Below are 14,976 nucleotides of genomic sequence, written 5' to 3' on the forward strand. Positions count from 1 at the left end.
TCTGAAAAACACTCTTACGTGAAATTTTATGATGTATTAGATTTTTTTTCTTTTTATTTTAATGGCAAGGATGATGTGGTTCTTTCAGCCAAAAGTTTTGTTCTTTCTCAAGCAAATTTAGGACCTCTCCCATTACGGAGATCTCTGTAGTGGCCTCTGGAGCTTTACAGTGGCAGTGTTGGTTTTGGCATTTGCGTAGGAATTCTTAAATGTTTGTGTCCCTCTTGGTTGATTGCCTTTAAGAAGACCTACTTTGAAGACAGTGATAAGTTATAGGGATGGTAACTGGTTTTGCAGTTAGCACAGAACACATTCCTTAAGGCCAAATCCTGCAGAGCACTAGATAATGTGTCTTTGTGCATGGCACTATGAGCAGTGGAAAACTGCTGTCTTTTTGTAAACAGATGGTAGGGCATGTCAACAAAAGAATGGGAAATCAGGGTGATAAAACTTGTCTGTTTAAAGGAATGAAATATATTGATCTTTTATGAATATACACTGACTCAGATATATGGGATCAATATTGCATCTCCTCAATTTTTATCTTTTCAATTTGTGTGTCTGTTCACTTATTAAGGCTATAATGAGGCAAAATTAGTGCAGTTCATTTGGATTTTTGCACTCCCTGTGCTTGATCCACTCTACAAGCATTTTGTGAAATATAAGTTGAATTGAAAATGGAGGCCTTAGTTAGCTGCCTTAGCTCCATTCAGGCAGTTTTTCTGCTTTTAACAGTGTCCTCTCACGTGGAAGGTAGGTTGAACAGCTGGTGTCAGCGTGCCAATTCCCAGTTATCTGTTGGCCGCCTGTCTGAGCTGCAGATTAACCCAGCACAGACGCTGAGATACCTGAGCTGGCTTTGTGTGCTGGCCAGGTTTATCAACCCAAGCGCAGCACCGTGCGCAGGCGCTGTTCTGCCCCTGAGCTCGGCTTAGGCACTGTTCTGCTCCTGAAAGGAGGGTCCCTGCTGCAGAGCTGAGCAGCCCAGGGAGCAGAGCCCATGCTGTGGGAGTGCCTTGTGCTCCCCACTAAGGCTCAGTGCCTCAGCTGGGCTCCATCTCAGCTGTTTCCTCCTTGCTCATTGCCAGTGTCAGGCTGGCTCTGGCCATGCCGTGTGTTTGCACCTGCACCACCACTCCCCGGAGTTGGGGATTTCACCTCGCCAAATGCCCCTGCTCTCCCAAACCTGGAATGGCAGGAACTGCAATGCAGAGACAGTTCTTTGTTTTTTCTTTAATGTGGCAAGATGAATACTCAGCCAAGACTACTAGTAAATGCTGTGGGAGATGAGCTGGTGTTGTGCAGTTATTCAACACCTGTACTGTGCCTTCTAGCATGTCTTACACTGCTTGTGGCATTCAAGGCATTCAGCCCCAAACAGTAGGCACCAGTAGCCAAATGCTCCTTGGTTCACTGATCCTCGTATTGGAAACGTACCGTGGCGGAATTTTAGCAGTTTAAGGGGGGGGGTCGCAGCTGGCTTCCTTGATGCACATCCTACAGTTTTATTGCGTTAATATACCTAACAATTCTGGTTAAAGAATCTCACTACTGAAAAAGTATAGAGCAAAATTTTATAATACTGGTTTACGGTGGAAGTGGCAAAGATGAAAGATTGTGCTGCTTGGCTTCGTTTGAAAACCACCTTTTGAACATCAAGCGTGGTACGAGATTTTATGTGCTGCGGAGCCTGGGCTAATCAATTAATCCTGTGGTCCCAAGTAGGTCAGGCCAGAGCCAGCTTGGTGACACAGAGCCAGCTTGGAGCCAGCTTCTGACACAGAAGATTTTTTTTTAAAGTACTTTCAGTATTAATTAATTGTACTGAAGAGGAAGATATCAGCACCATGGAAAATATGAAATTTACTGGTTATTTTCAGCTTTAATGCAGCTTTTTATTTCAGTTCTACTGTACAGAACTTGGCCAGCCAGTGGAACACTGTTCCCATGAAATGGTAAAACTGCCTCTTTGGCTGGCCCACCTTTACTCTAGCACTTCACAAATAACTGGGATCCAGCTAGAACTTTTACTATCACAGAATCATCTAGGCTGGAAAAGATCACTGAGTCCAACCTCTGACCTAACACAAACAAGCTCTTCACTATAATTACTGTGTTTTATTCACTTCTCAGATAATATGTTGTATATTTCAATGCCTGCTGCATTACACAGTTGGCTTTTAAATGCCAAGATTAGCTGGGTATAATCTGCGTAGTGAGAATCTTTGAACTCAGCAGGTGGGGATTTTACTGGGTCAACTAGAATGATCTCTGGGATTTAACGACTGAGTCATTACAAATAACCTTTCCAAGACAGTTAGAACTTGTCTTTTCAGGTAATGTATCTTGCATTTAAACATGTTGTAAACATTGGCTCTTGTATAGTGTTTAAATTAGGAGCACCCTTCTCTTCTAGAGAGCAGTTTTACTCTGAGTGGTTTTTCTGTTCTGACTGTGCAGTATTAACTAGAAAGAAAAAGCTGTGGCTGTGTCCAATGAACTGTTTTTTTTTTATATATATATATATATATATATATAATATACATGCTATAACCCATATTTGTTCTTTTTTTTTTCTTTCCTGGCAGCAACCCATATCACAGCAAACTCCTCTGCAGCAGGTGCTTGCCAGTCAGCCAGTCTGTCCGATCCAGCCTGCAACCCACCTATTGCCCCAGTATCAACCCCAGACCTCTCAGGTGGCAGCTAGCAGCACACCACTAAAACCCCTTCAGATTTCAACTGTGCCACAACTTCCACCCGTTGCCCCTTCCCAGGTAATACCTTTGAAAACTGCATATGAATGCATCCATTTGAGTGAAGCTTTCCAGCTAATAATTAATATGATTTGCAGTTTTTGTATGGCTATTTTGAATGCATGCCCATTTAGTCCATAAGAATACACCTTTTCCTTACTATTTGTTTTTGTTTGGAGAATCAAAAATATACTTTGTGAAAAATCCTGTGTCATGCCTGGATAATCCCATTAGTTTATTATTATTATTATTATTTGCACCTTTCCCTGTGGTGTACTCTCTTCCCATCCCAGGCATTAGAGCATGAGAAGTTGCCCGTTTTTTGTGTTTGAGCTCTTGACTTCACCACTTTCCTGAAACCTCTCCCAGCTCTCAGACCTGCTTCTGTGCTCAGTAGCAGGGATGAACCCTTTCTGTGGCCTGGAACGCTTTGTTGGAGCTATTGTGTTTGCTAGTGACAGCCTTTGTGATGTGAAGCAGTTTACCCAAAAGGGAAGAAGCAAGCTGCTTCGATGATAACAGTGCAGTTATCATGGTCTGCTATGTCATTGGGAGGTTTTGATTTTAAAAAACGTTTTACAGAATTTCCTGTGCTGCCTGGGATGCACCAACCTTTTTAAAGACAAGAGTTTTATATTGTCACGTTGAATTTTGCATGAAAGAGTGTAGCATTTTGTTTGCTCTGATTCCTTTTAATTTCTGTTGAAACAAAAGCAACTTTTAAAGTTAGGATGTTGCTTGAAGGCTTCCAACTGGCTTGAGAGATAGTTTTAAGCTCCCAAGGTATAAAAATGTCCCCCCCAAACTGAAATTCTTGCTCTTTTTATAATGATTAAAGAACAATTAAGTTTTTATTACTTTTTATAAACATCACGAAATAAATGGAAGTGATTAACAAACAGACATAATTATCATCATGGCACAGGTGATCTTTACGTACTTGTATGGCAAATGAAACTACTTTGTACCATCAATGAAAGCACTTGCAATTTATGTGATATTATATTTTTTTCAGATTCCTCAGTTTCCTGTCATTCCTGCAATTACTCCTCTGGCAGGACTTGACAACCTTCCTCCAAACCTCTCTGATATACCTGCTGCAAACGTGCCCCCCATACCTGCTCCTTCTCAATATTTTGCTCCAGCTGTGATTTTACCGAGCCTCCCCATGAACCCCACTCTGCCTATGGCACCAAACTCCCCAGCCCTCCCCATGCAGGCAGTGAATCTTCCTCATACAACTGTGGCTTCTCTGGTCTTGCCCTGCCAAACAATAGTGCCAAATATGTCAGCTGCTACAATACCATTGCTTGCTGTGGCTCCGCCGGGAGTGTCAGCGTTGCCGCCACATCACGCAGTGTCCCAGCTCTCCCAGCAGCAGATGTACCAGACCACCTTCCAGCAGATAATTCAGAGCGAAGCGCCCTCTCCCCATCACACGCAGAGCACGCAAGCAGTTTCCCAGCCGCAGCAACCTCCACCTCCTCAGTCACTTCAGCCAAGCATAATTCATCCTTCAGAACAGACGTTGCCCGCGGCTGGGGCTGGTAACCAGGTAATCCGTTCGCCGTTGGGCTGTCGCTGCTAGACCCTAGGGTGGTTATTGAATGCAGGCATTCCTGGGGCTCATTCCATTGTAAACGCGCAATTGGGAGATTTGTTTCTTGCTCTTAAGATGTTTTGGTAACTCCATGTCCTTGATTCTGACTGCAGTTCAGCTAGAGCTGGACTCAGGTGGAGCACTGAGGTCTTAAACCAGAGACAGGTGAATATTATGGAGATAAGGAGTGGTCTAACAGGCTGTGAAAAGCAGGCAGAGATGTGCACTTCCTGAATTCCCTCTTCTTTCTCCCATCTGAGCTAGAAAGGAGTGGCGAGGAAGCATGAGCTGTCATTCTCCTGGGACAGGAGAGGTGACTAAGCCATGACAGCAGCTACCCAGCACTGCTGATGCTGAGGTTTTGCTGCCAGTACACTCAGGGCACACAGACTTCATACACAGGTGGCAAAATATGGATGAGCTGGCAGAAGCAAGTGAAATGATAGAAATGTTTCAGTGTATACCCGCTTTAGAATAGCGTGCTTTGTAAAGCCAAGGGAATGACCATCTGATGATAACTTCAGAAATCTGCATGGCAGTGGTCTATCAGACAAGAATGAACACTAGCTGCAGACCCTTTTCCCCCTTAAAAGAAATGAAGCGTAAAATGAAGCTTCCAGCATTAGCACTAAACAGTGCTAAAAGAAAACTGATTCAGGACCTGTTGACAGAGTCTGTAAACACTTGTATTGCCACATCTGTGATATGACAACATGAAATGCAGTCTGACCCAAGCAGGAGAGAGCACTAAATCTGTTAATAATAGCGTTCTTGAAAATCTCTGTTCTACTACATCACTTTGCTGTAACATACCGATTAAAATTCATAACATCTCATTTCAACCTGCCATATCATGGCATCTTCAAAGTAGTACATCATTTTTTAAGTTGTCTTCAGCCATATATTTGGTACAGAAATATTTTTTGTGGCAGTGTAGGCAATGCAGACCCTGAGACTGTTACCACTGAGCTAATTAGCCATAGCTTTTCCAATGGCTTTAGAAAGAAAGAACCAGGCGTGGCAAACACCAAACCCAAAGAACTGCTATTTGCCAACAGTGCTGACAGTCATTATTTACCAAATACGTACAGAGGACTTCCATTATATTTTTTAGGATTAAAAAAATAGTTAATACAAACAAAATGGACAAGCACATAGGATTATTCAAAAATGGATTGCTCATCTTTTAAAGTGCTCCTAATGGGAAGGTATTTCTGTAAATAAAGGCATTCAGATGCAGGGCTATTTCTGCAATTAATGTCCAGCACCTTTATGTCCAGTCTTGCCCAGGTAAATTATAAATTGAAACATTTTGTGAATTATTTTAGTTACAGAAGATGAAAAAAGCATTTCACTATTCTTCTGCACTGTACACCACAGTTACTACTCTAACAACCTCCACTTAGGCAGTCCTGTAACCATTGTGTTGCAAGGCACGCTGCATCTGTATATTTATCCACTTAAAACCTGGAATAGTAATGTTGGCTCATATCCAGAATCTGCGCAGAGCGTGCAGTAATGAAATTGTGTGCCCTAGTTCTCATCTGAGTCTTGATTTTTATTTTTTTTAATTGTCCAAATATTTTAAATCTCTAGGTGATGACAGGTACTTCAAAAACAATTAAAAATTATGCAGTTGTACCTAGTACTAAAAAGCCTTCTTTCTTTTGTGTTTTCTTTTCTCCCCTTTTCCTTCTTCCTACAAGCTCAGTCCCTTTGGAAAAATACACGATGTACCTAAAAGGAGAATATTCTTTTAAGTGCACAACTCAAAGAACTGTTATGCAGAATAACAACCTAGTCTCTAAGGTAGTTGGCATCTAATCGTATTGGTCCAGTTCCCACAAAACGCTTACCACACGAGTTATTTTAATGCATTGAAGAAATCCACTGAGATAAATGAAACTTCCTCTGTGTGTTACACAAGGAAGCGCTTGCAGGACTGAGGCCTTAGTGTTTACCATGCCAAAAGAAGTTGTATCTGAAATGTTTAAACTAAATGGAAAGCAATGTGTTCTGTAAGGCATTGCCATATATTCAATCTAAAAAGAGTTAATCGTGTCTGTATTAGCTAATGGTGCATATGCAACATTAAAAAAAAAAAAAAAAAAAACTAAATTATGGATAGAGCATATTTTTCTCTGCATTGATGGTGTGGTATGCTCACTGAAAACAGAACAAACTATTCAGGACAAGGAATTCATCATCCAAGATTTTAATTTCTTACCAAAACATGGTTTTGTTTCTACAAAGAAAATAGTGCTTGTGGAATACACACTGTCACAACTATATAGGAAGAATCCTTTGATTCTTATTTGGTCATTTTAAAGCAAATCTAAACTCTTTAGTTGCCCTTCCAATCAGAAACCACACGGATATATTCTCAACGCAGAATTGTAATCCTTTTTCCATGAACTGCAGTGACTTTAGTACTTCGTCGTATAAGTCACAAGCACTCTAAGTAGAGATGTGTTTTAATAGGTGTCTATTGTGTTACAGCAGATTACTGGACATACTCAGTATGCTTTGGAAACTGGAGCCCAGGTGCCGGTACTCCCAGTGCAACCTTCGATAGTCATGTCACCGCCTTTGCAGTTGCAGCCCGAACTATTGCCTCCCCGCGTCGCTCCAGAAAGTATTTCACAGATCCATGGCAGCCTTGCTACAGCTAGCCCACCAGTGCCCATAGATCACTGTCTGCCTCTTCAGCCTTCTGGTCTTCTGCAGCTTCAGCCAGATCTTTCCCAGCCTCTGGGTCAGCAGCTCCCAGCTCCCAGCTCAGCTGTCCAGGCAGTTACAGAGACATCGCAAGAGGTAGTGCTGTCTCCCCCTTAACCTTCCTTATGGGCATGGGCTTATTTCACAAGGGAGATGATCCACTCTCACCGCATAGAGCTGCTTCTCCTAGATGCTAGTAACTCCGAGTAGGCAAATAATTGGCTATTTCCAATGAAGCTGGAAACAGCATGTTTTACCTTCTGCTACTTGTGAAATGTCTCCTTGAAGTAATCAGGCAGCAGGACAAGTCAGCCGCAAAGCACATCTTTGTCAGTAGTCCAGCACAAATACATGCAGAAATTACCTTCTCTAAGTGCTGTGGGTCAGTAAGAAACTGTTCTATAAAGTTCCATCTGTGTTTTGTCCAGTCTCGTTTTAAATGTCTCAAGCCATTATGCAACCAATCACCATTTGCCTTAAACTATTTCATAATCTGATTCTTCACTGTGTAAAAGCTCTTCATGTTCTTCAATTTGAGCCTTGTTTGCATTTCATCAGCATTTTACCCTCCTGTATTGCCTGAATTCTACTCTAGCCCTGGGATTTTTTGTTTCTTCAAGTACTCATAGGCATTGCCAATTCTCAACGGCCGTATAAGCAAGATAGGTTTTATTGTTTTTCCTTATAAAGCTGTAAGCTTGTCTTCTGTCTGCTATTTTGACTTTTCTTTCCACTCCCATAGTTGTTTAAACCTCAGTCTTGACCGAATGTCTTCTCTTCAATTCTTTAATAGATACCTCTAAGCAAATCAAAATAAAGGTTTTGGCATTTGCACCAGATTTTAGTAATTAAGTTGAATTTGTTCTCTGCTTCTGAGTGGAAATGTCCCTCATCAATTCTGCTTTCATGTTTCTGCTTCCTCTTGTGGTTCTCTGTTCTGAATTATCTTTCCTCCCAAAGTAACCCTTTCCATCTTTTCAGATGAATCTCCTCTTTTAACCTATACATCCATACACTTGTTGCATCCCTTTCCTACACAACACACCCTATGAATTTCATTAGGTACCACTTAACTTCTCTTCCAGAAGATAAGTAAGAATGGTACAAACACTGAAACTAGATTCTAGTTCCACATTTTGTCAGTCCTTCTATCCAGTGGCAGTCTAGTTCTTGTCAGGAATTATTTGTGCTGTGGTGTAGGGTGTTTCCTGGTGAATTCCTTTATCCTATAGGTTAGATGGAGGTAGTAGAAATAGTAGACCTAGTCTGTAGTACTTCATGTGCGGAGTCCCCACGTAAAGAATGGCTGTATCAGACACATCCCTTACTCAAGTTATTTTTCTCCAGCCTTCCTTTTTTCTCTGTGCACAGTTCATGTCAGAATCAAGGCTGATGTCAAAGCTACAGCCTTCGATGCAGGGCCCATCCTGTTACAGTATCCAGAAACAATGTTTCTGGAAATATGACCAAACTTAATTGCTATAGTGGAGTGTGAGATGGGGGATGCACATTGTCCCACATTACCTGAGAAATCAGTGCCCACCAAGGCACATGTCTGTCTTGTCATTTCATCGTATACCTAGGACCATGTAACGGCTGTTTTGCTAACTTCATTCTTGTACTTCACCTGTAAATTAAGTCCTCTCTCTCACGCAATTTAAGAAATCAATCCAATGTCATACTTCAGTCATCTTTTTCTAGACTAACGTAGGAAAGGCTTCTCGAGTAGGAGAAGCTGAATTTTTTAGTGACAATGCGGTCCTCTTCTGTCCCTTCTCTCCCTCTCACACCTGCAAAATCTCCAGTTAGAACCCAGCCCCACGGAGTGCGGGTGCTGCCTCTGTTGCCCTTTGTTATGGGAGACACTGGAATCCCGGAGCTGTAATGAGCCATAAGCACTGATCATTGCAGCTGGCTTCTGTGCAAAGTGCATGGGCATCAAACTTTCTGTGTAAAGGTCAAACTGATCCAAGTGCTTCCCGTGCTGATTTTAAGACATATATTGCTAAGGTTTTCTTGGGTGTAAGAGGAGTTTCATATCTGTAAATATTCAAAACACCACATTTTGTTGCTGCTCTGCCATGACGCTTTTATCTGTCTCTTGGTTAAATGTGTGGCAGTACTCATATCCAAACCAATTTGAATTGATCAGGCAAATGAGATTTTGTAAGACACTTGCTGAAGTGCATTACTAAAATCTAGATACATTATGTCTGTGTTCTCACTGTTCATTAATTTTGCAGTTTTATAGAAACTGCAATCACGTTTGGCATGGCAAGTGTGTGGCATTATAAGCAACGAGGGGTGTGGACTGGTTAACCTCTAAGCTTCTAACTATGGTCTACAAACTGCCCCGGTACGAATACGTAGTGATGACAGCCCAGGGGCTTCTTTGTCTATAGAAGATTTTTCTATTTATGTCTATAAATGTATAGCTACATAAGTGTATATATATGATAATATATATTTATCAATACATTTGGTGTGTATATACCTATACTGCTATATACAAAGCAAGCTGTGTGTGTCTGTGTATGCTACTGCGTACGTGGTAAGGTTGTACTAGTAGGGCCAGTAACAGCATCATCACAAATTCCATGAAAGCAGCTCTGTAGGCTATCGATGCCTATGCTAGCATTGCAGCCAGGGAAGCTTTTAGGGAAAATTTCTATTATGTAAAGAGCAAGAGGAGACATGGTATGAGGGCCATGTTTTTAAACAATGAATTTTGGTCTTTTATTTGCAAGTTCATCAGAAATTTTCACAATAAGCCAAACACACTGAAAATACCTAGCATATTTCAGGAAACTATAGAGAGCAATAAAGCAAATTAGCGTATAATTTACATCCATTTAAAAAAAAAAGAAAGAAAGGTAGGTGCTGATGTGGATTTGTCCTGCATTGAAGTTCTTCCATTGTGGTAAGGAACATTTTGTTTCTTTCACTGCTTCTTCTGCATAAAAGACAGCAGGAGGGAACTGGCATTCTAGTGGCTCTGTCTTAAGAGCGTGCACAGGTATTGATGCTGTGGTCAGGAGTAATGTTGGGAGGGTCAAATGGGGCATTTTCAAGTTCCAAGAAGCGATTAAACAGAATGTTTTAGGATTACTGATGTCTCAACAGAACTTACTTAGATTTCATACAGCAATATAATGCATTTACTTAAACAACTTTTTCTTGCATTTTAGGAGCAGGCAATACAGGACAAACTTCAAACTCTGTCACAGAGCTGTGAAAGGTATCATTATAATCTATTTGGCATAAGAAATATTTTGTTTCTGGAGGCTGTTTTCCCCTTCTATCTTTACAAGGCTGAGTCAAATGCCTGTTTTTTGGCTTGGGTGAGAGGAGAAGGAGCAGCAGGCGCTGAGTGGAAGAAAGATGCAAGGGTGCAAGTGTAGGAAAAAAGTCACAATTATTTTGTATGCAGAGTCTGTTTTGGTTCTTCCAACACTTCTCATGCTTTAATTAATATTGCATCCTAGCCTTGATGTACGTACAACAGCTTTCACTTTAGCATGTAATTTATTGTTGTTAAAATAACTGAAGTGGTATGATCACTGATTCTGATGCTGTTGAATCTATATAAAGATATTTTACACTAGTTGGGTCTGTAGCTAATTCCCTCTTTGGAATGGGTAATCCTTTCTCACCTTCTGTAATGATCTTTCCCCAGGTATGCTACAGGGGATGGAGTATTGGTGAGAACTGTGTATCGAGCCATTCACAAATGTATCATCATAACAGGAGTTGGAACGTGCAGCCAGAGCCCGTTCTGTGGCTTTGCAGTGCACAAGTTCAAACTTAAGCCTAGTAATGCATTAATTGCAGAAGTAATGGTAAATAATAACTCATACAGCCAGCTCAGCCCTCCTCAGAAACATAAGCAATCTTCGATTTTTTGCCAGCCCTTGACTGTCTGTTCCTGTACTCAAAAGCAGAAGGGAAAGCAGCAAGGTTTAGAAGATGTACTGAGGAAGAGCCCAGGAGAGGAAGGCTTGCTGCTGTGGCTGCTTGACTGAAGAGAGAGCTGAATGGGGGCAGTGGCTGCCGTTTCTGGGGCAGGCATGCTGCTGCTCCCATACCACAGCTCCTGCTTTATGGCAGCAGTAACAGAATTTTCAGTGCTAGGGTATGGATAAGGTAGATAAGAACAGTGTGTATTTGTAAGCAGCTGAGTCCTTTGCCAATTGCAGGAGCTAGCACCAGGTTTGTCTTCAGTGATTATAAAGCTGCAGGGCTCTGTGCTTTGGGTTAGGATTTTATTGACCTTTTTCTGTTTTCCTAAAGACACGATTTAAATTTATGAACTTGAAGACCTCTCTTACCACCTTCCATTTGCCCTACCAAAAGAAAGTCAGCCTGAAAGTCAGCCTGACACAAGACCATGCAACCCCACAGCCCTAAAATTGAACGTTTTTTCCTCTCAAGAATTTGCTGCTTTTAAACACTGCATAGAAAGTGAAATCTAATTTTTCTTAACTATAGGTTAGTTCTAACTATAAATAAGTTAGACAAAAACGAATTCACTTTGCTATCTAATGTGTTGTAGAAAGGAATGTCAAATTTTTTGTCATCTTCTAATTTGCCTGTTCCAGAATGATGTGTGAAAAGCTGACTATCATGACTGCAGCGACATGAGGAGCCTGTGTCAGAACACGTCTCGTAGTTGCAGACAGGTCTCTCTGTTTTCCACATACACATGGAACTCAGTGTTGAAGTTGGGCTGTATTTTTGTAGAGTGGAGGTTAACAGTGCATGAATAAAAAGGCTGGCAGTTGCAGCAAAGGCATGATCCAGGGTATATCCTATGTGCAGAATGTGTTCTCTTTCCTGACGTAAGACTTGCACATATAAGATACCCATGAAGGGGGCAGTCAGTACTCAGCAGTTCAGCACAACTTCTGCAGTTAGAACAGGAAGTAAAGGCCTTACATTTAAGTAGGAACCTGTAGGTTAGTCTTAAGTTCTTTTATTCCTGTACAAATAAATAAATACAGGAATAAGTTGTCCAGGAAGGTTATGAAATCTCATGGGAGGTTTTTAAGATCAATTTTACACAAGCGTATGTGAGTACTGGCATTGACAGAACTGATCATACCTTAGGGTAATAAATGGGCCAGATGACCTTGCAAGACTCCTTCCTGACTCGTTTTCTATGAATCTTTGTAAATTTCTGGCAGCTTCACAAATTGCATGTTGACATTTTCCAATACACCTTATTTTACAATAAGGTTGTTAGCGGCTGCTGTTTTGGTTGCTAAAAATAACAGCCTGTTACTAGCTGGGACACTGGTCAGCTGGGATATTGTGGCACAATACCTTCTCTTCAGTTCTTGAGAACTGTGGAGATGGGAGACACTGTCCTTGAGGGGTGCTGTACCAAGTTTTTTCTTTTCCTTCATCTCTGACAAACGACTTGACCAAGTTCAGACTTTCTGCTGTGAGTTTGAACAAACTGGAGTTGAGAAAGCTGAAGCTTAGAAAAATAAGAGTGTGTGCACTTTGGACCGGGACCCCAAGGATCCCTAAAGAGAATGGATTAGGGGATGTAGCGATGTATTAAGAGTGATGGGACTTCCCTATGGTATTGAGAGCAACCTTTATAGGTCACTTCTTGTTAGGTGTGATAGCAAGAGTACATTCCTGACTTGGAGTAGCTCTGTCCACTTACTGAGTATCTCTCCATAGCTCTCAACTTGGTCTAGAAGTGCAGACATTCACTTATTTTTTTTGTAGTCTCTGTTTTTCCTCTATTTTACCTATGCATAATTCCATCATCTGTGATGGCAGTTTCATCCTGGGGGGTTTCTTCCTTTCTCTTGCAAAGCTACATGAGTCCAGATGTCGCTTCAGGTAAAGAGATGAGTGACAGCTTCGAAGGAGCAATAGGAAGTGGAAAACAAGAAGGAAAGTCTTCAAAGAAACATAAGAAATCTACACGTGCTCGTTCACGCCAGGAGAAGTCCAGCAGACCCAAACTGACCATATTAAATGCAAGTACACTCTCTCTGAGGATAAATTCAGGATTGGTTTGGTTGTGCCAGAAATCATCATCGTTAATCTTTGTCTGCAGGTTTGTAACACAGGTGATAAGATGGTGGAGTGCCAGCTCGAAACACACAATCACAAAATGGTGACTTTTAAGTTTGATTTGGATGGCGATGCGCCGGAGGAAATTGCTACATATATGGTAAGACTTGATGGTGCAGCTGCCCACAGTCTCTTACTATAACAATTTGCTTCAGCCAATTTATTCTTAAGTGGCCTTGTTACAAGCTTTCTGGTAGCTGTAGAGTGAGATATTAACCAAAATGTTATTCTTTTGCTCTTTATTTTGATGTGACCTTATAGGTAGAGAATGAATTCATATTGCAGAGTGAAAAAGAGACATTTATTGAACAAATGAAAGATATTATTGATAAAGCAGAAGATATGCTCAGTGAAGATACAGAAGGAGAACGAAGTTCTGATCAGGGAACAAGTCCCCAGCAGGATACTGATAGACTGGAAATGAATGAGGTAAGAAACATTAAAAACTTCTAGATTGATTCCTTTTTCTTGACATCCCCTTACTGTAAATTAGTTTTATATCCCATGCTAAAACAAGGTTTCTTAGCTGTAAGAATAATTCTACTCAGTTAAGGCTTACAATATACATATTCCTTGGAATAATGCTGCTCTGTTGATACCAAGACAGCTAGTTCCTCTGTTTTGTTCTTGTTCCTTTTTTACTAGGAGAAGCGGCAATCTCAGGTGAAGACACCCGTGTATCAACAGAATGGTAAAAGTACCTTTGAATACAAACTTACTCTCTAGCTTTAAGTCAGTGATTAGCTTATGTAGAAGTTGGCTAATTCAGGAAGACATCCACTGGCTACTGGTGGCTGGTAATATATCTAGAAATAAGGGTGTAACAGTGGTCTCTGCTGTTAGTAGCCTTGAAGATCGCAGGGCTGAGCTGGATTAGTCTAACATCTGGGGACATTTGGGGGGAAGCCCTGAATTACACAAGCTGATAATGAGTCTAGGAAAAGTCAAGAAGGTACAGGCAAGCATACTCTTCATAACAATTAATATATTTGCAAGAGAAAGCTAAAAGATTGTGTTTGCATTGGTAATTTATTTGAAACTTCTAACCTCTAAGGTTTTAGCTACCTCGGTAGTACTGAGAAGAATCTTGGCCTTCTGAACATCATTGTATCTTATAGGTTTTACAGCCAAGTGCAGAAGGGAGAAGAATAGGTCCATTAGTCTCTTTGTAAGTGGATGTTGGTGGAAAAATATAAACCTCTGCTGGAGGAAGCATTGTTCCCAAAATTCTTATTACTGGGGGTAGTACTGTATATTTGCTCCATTCTTAAAGGGAAAGAAGGATAATTTAAAACTTGACAGGTACAGAAATCAGATAATCTTCCAAACTAGATTTTCTGCTGAAAGGATAGGGTTTCTTTTTGCCTAGAGAAATCATATATTTTTTATCACAGCTTTTTTAACATAACATTTATATTTATGCTGGTGGAAGGTGCAAAGTGTGTACAGTTCTGGTTTGCCATTTTCGTATGCCACACCTTGAGATAAGACTTGAAAGTAAATATTAGCTATAACTTCATCCTTAGTTAAAATAGATAAACTCCACAAAATTAAGAACTTTTTCCATAGTGAGAACTGTTTGCAGTACCATTAATAAAATTGTGTATGAAACTATTACCCTTCCAAGGGTAATAAACACTTGCAAATACATTTTCCAATAACTTACTGTAAGTACGTGGTGGAATCGGGAGGTATTGCTGTCTCCCTTCCAGATCGTGGCTCTTCTGGGATAGGAATCTAATTGGAGCTATTGTTTAAATCTTGGCTAGTACTACAGATATTCTGTCTTTCTGTCTAAATATAGAAGTT

The 14,976-nt window shown here is 40.8% G+C and overlaps 1 protein-coding gene across 9 annotated transcripts in view; it reads left to right on the forward strand.

Annotated features, from left to right (window-relative positions):
• WNK2 (WNK lysine deficient protein kinase 2) overlaps nt 1-14,976 on the forward strand; it is a 117,092-nt gene that overhangs the window by 66,526 nt on the left and 35,590 nt on the right. For 6 of the 9 annotated variants that reach the window (XR_004754009.1, XR_004754012.1, XR_004754013.1 and 3 more), the window contains exons 11-18: nt 2,589-2,777; nt 3,772-4,311; nt 6,856-7,170; nt 10,263-10,312; nt 12,905-13,070; nt 13,151-13,267; nt 13,429-13,596; nt 13,813-13,858. Coding sequence is in view for 2 of the 9 variants with exons in the window: in XM_035337348.1 (XP_035193239.1) it covers nt 2,589-2,777; nt 3,772-4,311; nt 6,856-7,170; nt 10,263-10,312; nt 12,905-13,070; nt 13,151-13,267; nt 13,429-13,596; nt 13,813-13,858 (1,591 nt within the window). In the remaining 7 variants the exon portion in view is untranslated. The remainder of the gene's footprint in view (nt 1-2,588; nt 2,778-3,771; nt 4,312-6,855; nt 7,171-10,262; nt 10,313-12,904; nt 13,071-13,150; nt 13,268-13,428; nt 13,597-13,812; nt 13,859-14,976) is intronic. The other 3 variants (XR_004754010.1, XR_004754014.1, XR_004754015.1) reach the window with 3 other exon arrangements.

The sequence above is a fragment of the Oxyura jamaicensis genome, chromosome 12, assembly GCF_011077185.1.
Source record: "Oxyura jamaicensis isolate SHBP4307 breed ruddy duck chromosome 12, BPBGC_Ojam_1.0, whole genome shotgun sequence".
Lineage (NCBI taxonomy): Eukaryota > Metazoa > Chordata > Aves > Anseriformes > Anatidae > Oxyura > Oxyura jamaicensis.